Source organism: Schistocerca piceifrons, chromosome 4, assembly GCF_021461385.2.
Source record: "Schistocerca piceifrons isolate TAMUIC-IGC-003096 chromosome 4, iqSchPice1.1, whole genome shotgun sequence".
In the NCBI taxonomy this organism is placed as follows: domain Eukaryota; kingdom Metazoa; phylum Arthropoda; class Insecta; order Orthoptera; family Acrididae; genus Schistocerca; species Schistocerca piceifrons.
The window spans coordinates 324240745-324253819 of record NC_060141.1 but is presented as its reverse complement, the minus strand read 5'-3'; the positions used below and the strand labels follow the sequence as shown (position 1 = coordinate 324253819).

At 43.0% G+C, this 13075-nt stretch overlaps 1 protein-coding gene across 1 annotated transcript in view; it reads left to right on the top strand.

Annotated features, from left to right (window-relative positions):
- The first annotated feature begins 396 nt into the window (after positions 1–396).
- The window catches only part of LOC124795819 (neprilysin-1-like), a 307752-nt gene continuing 295073 nt past the window's right edge, over positions 397–13075 (top strand). The window contains exons 1-2 of the mRNA XM_047259900.1: positions 397–420; positions 462–627. Of these exons, the coding sequence (XP_047115856.1) occupies positions 397–420; positions 462–627 (190 nt within the window). The remainder of the gene's footprint in view (positions 421–461; positions 628–13075) is intronic.

Genomic DNA, 13075 nt, shown 5'->3' with positions numbered 1-13075 from the left:
ATATTCACTACTCAAGGTTAAATCTAACTGTGGCTCAGAAGGGGGTAAATTATGCTGCGACAAAAGCCTTTGGTCACTTACCTAATAGCATCAAAAGTCTGATAGAGAGCCATATAGCATTTAAAAGGAAATTAAAAGAATTTCTTAATGGCAACTCGTTCTACTCATTGGATTAATTTTTGGATATAGTAAGTGGGTAACCCCCCCCCCCCCCCCCACACACACACAAATTAATTAAAAATATTAAGTGTCATGTAATATTTTGTGTAATGTATTATCTTGTATAGACACCTGTTATTAACCTGACACGTTCCACATCATTACGAAGTGTATTCATGATCTGTGGAACGAGTACTAATCCAATCTAATCTGTGCGTGTGTGTCTGCAGGAGGAGGATGGCTGCAGCGGCGCGGGCCGCGGTCGGCTGGACGGCGGGGGCGGCGGGGGCGGCGTGTGCGAGACGCTGGCGTGCCGGCACGCCGCCTCCAGCCTGCTCGCCGCAGTGGACTGGCGCGCCGACCCCTGCGCGGACTTCTACGGCTTCGCCTGCGGCGCCGCCTCCAACCGCGCCCCGCCGCCGCTCAGCTTCGCCGCCATCCAGCGCCGAGTCGACGCCCAGATCCAACGTGAGTGGCCGCATGCTCTCACTTTACACCTGAGGTGCTGGTCTCGTACGCAGCTGCCATTGCCTGTGGACTGGCTAAAATATCAGTTTTTGAAGCTTATAATTCGTGTGTACAAACATGAAGTAGGAAATTCGAAACATTTTTGGGTTTATTAGATTTTCTACTTTACATATGTGCCTAGTGATCAAAAAGTCAGTATAAATTTGAAAACTGAGGACCTGGGAGGCCAAGCATGACGAAAGTGGCGGATGAGCACACGATCATCACTAAACGACGCGCGCGAGAGATCTTTCACGCGTCTAGCAATATGGGGTGGAGCGCCATCCTGCATAAACATCGTACGTTCCAGCAGGTGTTTATCAGCCAGGCTAGGGATGATGCGGTTCTGTAACATATCGGCGTACCTCTCACCCGTCACGGTAGCAGTTACAAAACCAGAATCACGCATTTCCTCGAAGAAAAAAGGCCCGATAACGGTAAATGTGGTAAATCCAACCTTTACCGTGACTTTCTCGTCGTGCAATGAAGTTTCCACGACAGTTTTAGGATTTTCGGTAGCCCAAATTCTGCAGTTGTGGGCGTTGATAGACCCTCGGAACGTGAAATGAGCTTCGTCGGTTCACAACACGTTACTCAACCAGTCTTCATCTTCTGCCATCTTTTGAAACGCCCACACCGCAAATGCCCTCCGCTTCACTAAATCGCCAGGTAACAGTTCATGATGCCGATGGATTTTGTACGGATAGCATCGGAGGGTACGCCTAAGTGCCAACCAAACAGTACTGTACGGAATGCCCGTGCACGAGTGCTGACTTCCCCGTGCCCCGGTAGACGAACCCGCTACAGTCTCCATTTCTTCCTGAACTGTCTCAGCAGCATTACGCCTTGTGCTCGGTCGGCCACTACGGGGTCTATCGTCTAAACAACCCGTGGCTTGGAACTTCGAAATCATTCTCGCCACAGCTGCATTTGTTAACGGACCTTTACCCGTTCGAATCCCCTTCCTTCCGAATCCCCTTCCTATGGCGATAGGATCGTAACGCTGAACTAGCACATTCCCCATTCTGATAACACAGCTTCACTAAAGGCGCCTTTTCAGGTAACGTCATCAAGCTGCGACTGCTGGCACATCTGATTCTCTCTCTCATTACAGCTTCTTTTATACACGATTGTCATGGGCAGTCACTGACGTTTTGTTGTCCAGCGCCATCTGTCGGAAATTTTGTGAACTTTTTTTTCTTGTTGGTTCTAATAAAACCCCATGTCATTCGAAGCATGTGTGTCAATTTTTACCTCTCTATCTACATTATTCCGTGGTTTATTACGTTTTCAAATTTATACTGACTTTTTGATCACCCGGTATGTGAAGTTTGTTTCCAGCAGGTACTAAACCCAAAAACTTCAAGAAATGACATAGCTGTCATCCCCTTCCCAATGGCTTGGTGTCTCTTCGCAAGTAAATATTTTCTTGCAAAAAGTGGCAAATCTCTTATACAGAGATCGTCTGATCCAGCATTTTACGCCAAAACATAGCAAATCCCTTTGAAGTTTTTAGTTAAAAGTACCATTTCTCTTGTACTGATATGACTGCGTATTGTGACAGCAAATTGCAGTGTAACAGTGAACACTGGACACCGAACGAGGTGGCGCAGTAGTTAGCGCATTGGACTCGCATACGGGAAGACGGTTTAAACCAGCGTCCGGCCATCCTGATTTAGATTTTCCGTGAGTTCCCTAAATCGCTTCAGGCAATTGCCCAGATGGCTACTTTGAAAGTGCATGGCCGAATTCCTTACCAAACCTTCCCTAACCTGATGACACCGATGCCCTAGCTGTTTGGTCCCCTTCCCCTAACCAACCAACCAACCAACCGACAAGTGAACTTTGATCTGATGCAAAGTCAGTCTTTACCAAAGACGCAAATTAATAGAGCGTATTATTCAGGCCAATTATGGTATCATGTGTTGGGAATAATTATTCATGAGCATAATTGTTTCACTGTGGTGTGCATACTGTAAGACCTTCGGTACACACCACCATCAGATTATTTGACTTGTCGCTCTAACGAAGTAGGCGAGTGTCAGCAAAATGTCTCGTGGTCTTATCGTGGCGTGTTTACCTTCTGCCGTTAGGTCAGACGATAGAAATGCCACTTGCACGCTTAGAGTAGCAGATTGACAATGACCAACATTAAACAGAACTTGATTAAATTTCACACACATTTATTAAAATAATAAAAAGCATAGACATTACGTAACTTGATTCAGGATGCTGTTTACAATTGACAATCTGAAGTTCCTTTGTCTTGGTACGATAATCTTATTCTCACATATCTCTGATACTTGACAAAGTGTCTATACATTTCTCTTCATGGCTATGTACAGGAATATGGTAATCTTATTAGGTGCAGACTGAAACTTGACTATAGACTGGTACAGACAAATGCAGACTGGTACAGACTGGTGCAGACAAATGCAGACTGACTAATTGGAGGTCTGTACACTCATTATAACACCTCATGCGTTCAAGTATCATTGCATGAGTGTGATCCGCGAGGAGAAAAGGTTCTACGTTAGCAGTAATCTCATGGGCTGCGTTACACATTAGTACGCAGGTCAGCGGAAGGAGAATTTGGTCTGTCTCTAAGGCAGCGCCATCTCGTAGTGCAGAGACAGACGAGCGCTGTGCCTGCGCTGTTGTGCTTCTCGGGGCGCGCTCTAATGGGAAAGTTGTGTACGCGCTGACTACGCGGAACTATGTAAACAGCATTCACCAAACACTGCACATTTTTGTAGGTGGCTTGAGAGTGAAGATGGTAGGGATTCAAAGGAAGTTGGTTCATGTCTGTGGCATGTTTCTTTTCTTTTTTTTTTTTCAAGTCAGTCTTAAAACTATACTGCGATTGTTTTGTGACAGTTGTGCATATGAAAACAAAAATAATTGTATTTTATTTCCTTTGTGTGTGCTTGCTTCACAATAAGGATTTCAGATTGAATTTCCTGTAAATATCTGCAATATGTCTTCTGGTACTGTAGAAAAAATTACGAAAAATTGAAACTGTAACGCTCCCAGAGGAATATGACAGTGTATTTTAGAAATAGGGAACACTTCGCTCCCTGAACCGAGTTTTTTTCTGGCCCAATTTGCGAGAACTCAGTCAAATATGTTCCAAAGTAAAAAACCTTCCAAATTAGTTAGTCTAATCCTCTCATTATTCATCATACATCATAACTGGTTGGTCTGCATACTGCAAATGCAATGATACCTATGTGCAAACACAAAATGACCAGAAGTGTGATAATGTATGATCGTATTTTGCCTCAAGTAAATGTTTTACCAAACAGACCTCGTGTACAGCAGACAAAGAAATATGATTGCTGTTCCCACTTTCTGCAATGGACTTCGAATTGAACCAAACACCTTTCTACAAAACTGTGGTACAGGATAATGATGTGCGAGTAGCTAATGAGAATGGAGACTAAAAGCATAGACGTTCTTTATGATGAATGATGTTTTAAACCAAAACTCAGTAATACTAGAAAAAATTACTTTTTGTATGAGTAATAATATCTCTCAAGAACTAAAAAATAATTATGTATGAATTGAACTAAATTCCGTTCTAGAACGTCCAGAAGAGAATTAATATATTGTAAGTTATGCTCTAAGTTAGACAAAGACAAGTTGTTTTCTAAATTTTTGATTGCTAAACATGTCCTCTGAAGTCATTTGCAATAAATGTAACAAAATATATCAATATTGAGGGTTATTTGTTCATCAAGTATAATTTTTATACTTTAAAAATATTTTTTATGACAAAGTGTACCAAATCGAAAATTAAATTCCTAACAAATGTACGGTAATAATGAGGAATACTCTAAATTTTTCTAAACGATGTATTAGTGAGGCCCAAACAAACTATGTATCAACGTTTGTTTGCTTACGAGAACTATTCTGGTTACAGGGAATTTTTCTACTCTACCCAAATATTTGCCCTTTTGGGTATGGTACCATTTGGAAACAAGCTTCGCATATGAGGCCTTACCAAAAAGTAACGGGAATTTTTGTTTTTCTTAAAGAATCTTTATTTATTCATCAACAACAACTTTTTCCTCGTCAAAGTAAACTCCCTCAGATATGGCACATTTGTGACAGCGCTTTTTCCAATCTTGGAAGCACTTATGGAGCTCACTTTTCGTTATGGTGTTCAGCTCCTTCAGCGATTCTGCATTTATCTCATCAGTGGTATCGGAACGACGTCTTTTCGGTTCTCTTCAGCCTCCGTAATAGAAAGAAGTCTTAGGGGGGCATGTCGAGTAAATAAGGTGGCTGAGGTAACATAACGGTTTTGTTTTTTACAAAAAAATCCGGAACAAGCATTGTGATGTGAGCGGGAGCATTATCGTGACGCACTTACCACGAGTATTTTTTCCACAATTCTGTTCGTTTTCTTGACATTTCTTCACGAAAACCGCGCATAACCGCCAGCTAGTATTCCTTACTATCCGTATGATCATAAGGCAGGAACTCATGATGCACCATCCCACTGTAATCGACAAAAACAGTGATAAGAACCCTAACATATGATCGAACTTGTCGAATTTTTTCGGTGTTGGCTCTTCAGGCAGTTTACATTGGGACGTATGGATCTTGGATTCGACGTCAAACCTAAATACCCATGTTTCTTCGTATGTTATAATCTTCTTTAGAAGTTCTGGATCGTTGTCGCCTTCATTCGCAATTTCTGAGCGACCTCCGCACGATGTCATTTTTGGTCGATATTAAACAGTTTCATAACAATCTTTGCTTCTACACGTTTCATGCCTGCAACATCCGAAAAAAACTGCTTGGCATGAGCCAAGATATGGCGACATCATCCGAAACCTCTCTGATGGTGACTCGGCGATTTTCCAGAATAATATTCTTTACTTCTTCCACATTGTCATCAGTAACTGAAGTGTTAGGGCACCAGGGGCGTTGTCTTCGTGAGCCTCTTCTCGACCCTCTTTGAAACGTTTACACCACTCATGAACTATTTTCTTATTCATAGTAGATTTGCCATAAGCCACAGTCAACATTTAGAATGCAGTGCTGCACTTTATTCCATATTTTAAGCAAAATTTAATGCAAATTCTTTGATCCATCTTCTTCCAAAGTAAAAGTTCCCCAAGCATTCCAAAACAAGTATAACCAATTCGACTGTCAACAATAAACCAAAAATTCAAAACAGTTGAAAATGTAAACATACGTCAGGAACATATGTTCCAACAGGATAAAAAAAATTGAAAATCGGATGTATAAAGACTGCGAAATGACGCTACCGATTGAACTGTGGCATATATACCGGTAAAGAGTGATTCAAAAAGAGAGAACGAATTTCAATTGTTTATTATAAACATACTTGAAAGATAGAAACACATCATGCGTGTCACTGGATAGAAGAATATTCAAAGTTTTATGTTCGCACAGACACATTACCATACATTCGACATGAGCACCATTTGTTGCTCGAGGAACATCGAAACGGTAGTCCTTTTCATCCCACATATAAATGAACAGGTCGCTCTTTATCGAATCAACAGCTTCAACAGTTGGATATTTCTGAGGTCTCTAAGAATAACTGCCATAGGCGGGACAAAGACTCTGTCGTTTATGTATCCCAACATAAAAAAACCATCTGGTAACAACTCGTATTTTGGTGTTCCTAGTGTGAAAGTTTGAGTATGCAGATGAAACTTCAGTTTAAACATTAACCATCACAGAAAACATGAGAAGGAAGTCTTGTATTCGGATATGTAAGCGAACACGTGGTCATTCTGTTTATGTCTCTTTTACAAGCAATTTACATCTGAAGAAACGTACAAAACACAAGATGAAAGTGAAATTTTGTAGTGACATTGGAGTACAGTGTGATGCAAATTGTAACATGGAGAGCTACACAGCCCAATACGGCATTCAGTGGACTCTTATACTCACATTCATTTCATGGTGTACCTGAAGGAGAATCCTTCAAGACAACACAATCCGTGAAAATTGATAAAAGAATGCAGGAGCTCATCTTCAAAGAAAGTGTAGAAGTTCTACAATTTCCAGATGACGTGTAATATGAATCGTCAACAAACACTCGTCTTCATCATCTGTAGACTCGTCAAGGTCTTTATAAATCATTTTCTCTAAACGTTTCTCCACCTTACTACATATTTTGAAAAAAAAAATAAATCAACAGAAAAACACACAAAACCCACGAAACAGAGAACCGTAACGCCATCTAATGCTTACGAAGAATGAGGCAGTAAGAAAGGTTTCAAGAACGATGACTTGTTCAAGTGACACCGCTACTATCATCTACAAAGCCTGCACAAATCACAGATGATTTTGGGAACGATAAAAATTCTTTATTAACGGCGGAAAATCGTCATAACTGGCGTGACGTAATATTATGTCCGCTGCACATTCTCATTTCCCGCAAGGGGCGTGATATTACGTCAGCTACACGCTAAGTGTTAAGAATTTTCTATTTCAACTGGAACTGAGGTCGGGGTTGGTTAATGTGGACGCGCTACTGCACGGATAACCAAAATCATTGATAATCAAAGAACTTTTGTTTTTATCGGAAACTGCTGTTTAACGTATTTCAAAATACGCTACACGTCACATTTCAAGGAAGACTTATTATTAACGCGGTCCTCGTCGGAAATAGCAAACTAGTTTGCAAATGGAGAATGGAGAGAGGAAAATACTGAGGAAATACTGGGCGCTAGAAGATGAGATGAGAAATGTGTGCGAAATCCTAGAGAGGGGTATACCAAAGAAGTAGGAAAATATCAAAAGAAATCTGACTGAAAGGGGAATTATCATGGGTCAAGTACTCAGGATGAAAATGGATAGTAAGACAAAAAAGTATAGGAAACAAAGGAGAGGGTAAGAGGAAAGGTGAGAATCAAGTGGGTTTTCGAATAGGGAAGGACTGGTTGTAGTTGAGTGTCAGTGACAAAGGGAAGGAGAATGTAAGCGTACACCAACCAATACATCACACCGGAGAAGAGAAGAAGATGGCGAAGAGCACTGAAGAAGAGCATGAGAGATCAAGAGAAAGGATGAGGTCCTGAGAGGAGAAGAATAATTCTGTGAAGCTGCTGCCGGTAGTCATACAGAGGCTCCAACTTAAGAAGAAGACAGTTTATTTCGTATCACTTATTTCTGTTCACTTTCGGGACGTAATAATTTTTTTCTGTTTCTGTTTTTCATTCACTTTTTTCCTCGTGAACATTCTCATTTTCCGGAGAGTCGAAGCAGTGCTATAGTCAAACGAATTTTGTCCTACGTCGATGACAAATCAAAGCCTCAGTTCGTCGTTGTGCGAGATAAAAGATTTCTCGATCGCCTCGTGTTCTCTCTCTTCTTCTACTTAGCTACAGAAACACTGTCTCATAGGGATCCTTGTCGTCATCTACGTCATTATGGCCAGAAATCTGTTACGAAAGATCGGCCAGACGAATAGCGGTATCACAATCTGCACAGCTATAACTACAGTGGAAGTGTTGCAATTTTCTTCCACAGACGAGCTGCTGTTGTTGTTTTAACACAAGCAAAGAATTTTGAAAGGTACCGTACCATGTTTCCATTGATTTAGAAATTATCGACATTTACTCCTTAGAGAGTAACATAGACATATAGACATGGTAAAACATATTGTAAATAAAAATATTCCTCCTGTTTGTAACATAAACGCATAAGACAGCATTCATTACCAATATGCTGCGAAGCACAGTGCATGAAAACGGGACTCATACCTGAGAGTCTATTAGTGATGGAGAAGTTGAGTTAAGTGTTTTGGATAACGCTTGGGCTAGGGACCATTTGTATACCTTACGGAAGAATCATCTTACTGTAGGTATAGTAAAGTATACAAATTTTGAAAGACGTTGAGGAAGGTAGAATGAGGCAGCTGGCACTCCACTTTCCAGCCAGAGTCTTATAAACAGTAGCAATTCGCCCTTGTTTGTTCTACGATAGGAGCATCTTTCTGCTGGTAACATAATACCTCAGGCTTTGTTACTTATTTTTTTCAAACTCGCCAAGCTATGCGTGGGTAATACGTAGTCTGTTAATCGGGAGTTCGCTGTATTGGTAAAATTTGTGCCAACCACATACTAACGGAAATGGAAAGGCAACATAAACAAGTGATACGAGGTGGTTGCGCCTGCCGATGGAAGAAGATGCGCAGGAAAAAAACGATTAAGTGGGTTTATCGGCGCCGGCAGTATGTGGACAGAGTGCAGCATAAGCTGGAGACTGCTTAGTCCGACGGTTTTATTTTCTTTACCTTTTTAAGACTATTACGTATTTTATGTGAAGATTAAGACTCTGCTCTCCAAGAGCGTCATTTGACTTGTGATCCTATCACGAAAGTTGTGTGGGTGACCCAAACTTTAATAGTTTACTAACTGCGCTCCTTCTCTGTACACTGTTATTGAATGTGTTAATATTTTTCATAGTATACACATTAATCACATGTTATACATAGAATAATATGGATATTGCCCTATTAAAATATTCAGTTGTGTAGCCTGTGCCCAAATGTAATGCAGTATCAAAAGCTATGGAAGGGGGTTTATACGTTTTTTAGTACCTAACCTTTATGTAACACAAGTTTATAAACTCACTGAACAAAACATTAGACACTCCTGTAGAAGAACACACTGATCGCTATGGAACCTTCTAGATGATGTAGAACTGGTATCAGGCAATAATGTGGAACTCCACCTATGACTTAAGTTATGACACTGAAGTAGTGCCATTTGGTGGTGTGGAACTGGCACAGTAGGATGGGTTGACGCGGAGACTCGACGTGGAGACATGATAAAATGGCAGAGAGGAGCTGTCGTGTTTAGACCTGCCAATGACTACACCACGTACGATGTCGTATAATTTGTTGTCGCATCAACGCGGATTGTGCAACATGTCTACAAGGCGTAACACGGTGTAAGAACAGTGGTCGTTAAAATATTCTAACCGACAGGGACCGGAAATGACTGCAAAGGATCTTTGCGGTTCGTTACCGTGCCAAAAGCTCACAGCGGAATGTAAATCTGCGCATCTTCAACGGGCCAGACAACTCAGAAACTGGACTGTAGGATAAGTGGAGGTATGTAGGCTGGCTCAAGGAGTCACGATTTTACTTCCTTTGAAATGATCAAGGCCGTCAATTTTTCCGATGATTTTATGAGGCATTTAACCCGCAGTGTGTGGATGGTGCTGTTCAGCCTATAGGTGATTCTGGGGATGTATTTACTACCACAAGGTCCCATTTTTATTCAGGTTACAGCGAATATGAATCAGGATGTTTATTTCAACATTCTTAGTGAGGAAGTGTTACCCTTTCTTCTCTATGTTTGCGATGAATATAGTGTGGCCGCCCTCATCTTCCGAAGTGACAATAGTCATATTAAAAGGTTTGCATGTGTATGTTCCTCGTCGTACGACTATTCAAGCATAGCATCTCACTCTACTGGCCTGATAGATTACCTGATCTTAATGCTATAGAAATGTCTGGCGCTATGTGGAACGGCAGGCGAAATGCAGCAATAACTTCCTCGCACTTTTCTATCTGTACGGGATATATATAATAATCAATAATAGGTTTCAGCTTGATATGACAGACGTAAAGGAATTGTCGACCCTCTTCCTCACCGTGGTTACCAGGGCTAGAAGGGGTGTTACGCCGTACTGGCGTAATGCCCTCTGGGGAGTAACAAATTTATAGCTTGATACGCCTGTCATTCATTCAACATTCGGTGATACGTGCTGCGATCACTGTCCACACTGTAACAAGTCGTAACTGTAACTTGTAACTAGAGACACAGTAGCCAGTTTTTCAAATTACGTTCCGCAGCTTCAGAAATACACTCAGGTACTGAAATGTTATACAGAACAGTCTTGATCGCATAAAAACACTTTTGTTCATAAGTGGTGGCTGGTTTCGATCAGATGTGGAGTCATCTTCGGACCATACTCTGTAATTTAGAGTACAACAGATTAGAAGGAAACATGTAATATTGTAAACACTACGTTAATGGTTCAAATGGCTCTGAGCACTATGAGACTTAACATCTATGGTCATCAGTCCCCTAGAACTTAGAACTACTTAAACCTAACTAACCTAACGACATCACACAACACCCAGTCATCACGAGGCAGGGAAAATCCCTGACACCGCCGGGAATTGAACCCGGGAACCCGGGCGCGGGAAGCGAGAACGCTACCGCACGACCACGAGCCGCGGACACTACGTTAATAATAGATTATAAGCTCTTATATCGAATGACGTGTGGATAAGGTACACTGAATACCATCCACCGATGTCGGCAGTGGCAGTGTCATGGAGTTTGTTAACTGATGTCATTGGCTGGTCAAAATTCTTGGATAAACATTGCATCGTAATTCGGAATAACACAGCCGTTGTTTTTCGTAACGGCTGTAGTCGCCACAGTGCCTGTTCCTCACGACATGAGAGCACAGCATCATAATTCGGAATAACACAGGCAGTGCAATATCGTATTTATGCGAAGAAATTGGAAAGCGACTTTCCAGCAAAATGTATCACCTGTATGGGAATATGCGTAACGGATATACGAATACAGCTTGTAGACATATGGTTGACGACATATGAAAGTTTGGGTCTGGCCATGAACAGCCTAACGGTAAGACGACCGCTCGCGATAGACTAAGTGGGAAATCTGGGTTAGAGCCCTCGTCATCCACAACTTTTCATTGCTATTAATCTATTATACAGCTGATGGTTTTCCATAATCGCAGTTGCGAATACAATTCTTGTTTTTCATAACGGCTGTAATCGAAACAGTACCCGTTCCTCAGGACATGCATGCACAGCACCGTAATTTGGAATAACACAGGCACTGCAATATCGTCAACGCTCGGCGCTGAAGGACGATTTGAAACCAACACTGATATGAAGATCGTTCAAGGCCGAATCGAATCGAGTGCAGCACTAGCATAGCATCGTTCATCGCTATCGGTAAGCCGTCCGCGTCGCTAGGCAACTAGCGGTGTCCTGCAGCCCATCTTCCGTGTACACCAAGTTCTGCGCAGGGAAATCCACCAGCGTGTTAACTGATGTCATTGGCTGGTCAAATATTCTTCCTTACGTTGTGCTATGTAAGACTTTAACTGTACAACATATAGATTGTTATTTGGATATAACTTACGATAATGCCCAGCATAATACACTCCTGGAAATTGAAATAAGAACACCGTAAATTCATTGTCCCAGGAAGGGGAAACTTTATTGACACATTCCTGGGGTCAGATACATCACATGATCACACTGACAGAACCACAGGCACATAGACACAGGCAACAGAGCATGCACAATGTCGGCACTAGTACAGTGTATATCCACCTTTCGCAGCAATGCAGGCTGCTATTCTCCCATGGAGACGATCGTAGAGATGCTGGATGTAGTCCTGTGGAACGGCTTGCCATGCCATTTCCACCTGGCGCCTCAGTTGGACCAGCGTTCGTGCTGGACGTGCAGACCGCGTGAGACAACGCTTCATCCAGTCCCAAACATGCTCAATGGGGGACAGATCCGGAGATCTTGCTGGCCAGGGTAGTTGACTTACACCTTCTAGAGCACGTTGGGTGGCACGGGATACATGCGGACGTGCATTGTCCTGTTGGAACAGCAAGTTCCCTTGCCGGTCTAGGAATGGTACAACGATGGGTTCGATGACGGTTTGGATGTACCGTGCACTATTCAGTGTCACCTCGACGATCACCAGTGGTGTACGGCCAGTGTAGGAGATCGCTCCCCACACCATGATGCCGGGTGTTGGCCCTGTGTGCCTCGGTCGTATGCAGTCCTGATTGTGGCGCTCACCTGCACGGCGCCAAACACGCATACGACCATCATTGGCACCAAGGCAGAAGCGACTCTCATCGCTGAAGACGACACGTCTCCATTCGTCCCTCCATTCACGCCTGTCGCGACACCACTGGAGGCGGGCTGCACGATGTTGGGGCGTGAGCGGAAGACGGCCTAACGGTGTGCGGGACCGTAGCCCAGCTTCATGGAGACGGTTGCGAATGGTCCTCGCCGATACCTCAGGAGCAACAGTGTCCCTAATTTGCTGGGAAGTGGCGGTGCAGTCCCCTACGGCACTGCGTAGGATCCTACGGTCTTGGCGTGCATCCGTGCGTCGCTGCGGTCCGGTCCCAGGTCGACGGGCACGTGCACCTTCCGCCGACCACTGGCGACAACATCGATGTACTGTGGAGACCTCACGCCCCACGTGTTGAGCAATTCAGCGGTACGTCCACCCGGCCTCCCGCATGCCCACTATACGCCCTCGCTCAAAGTCCGTCAACTGCACATACGGTTCATGTCCACGCTGTCGCGGCATGCTACCAGTGTTAAAGACTGCGATGG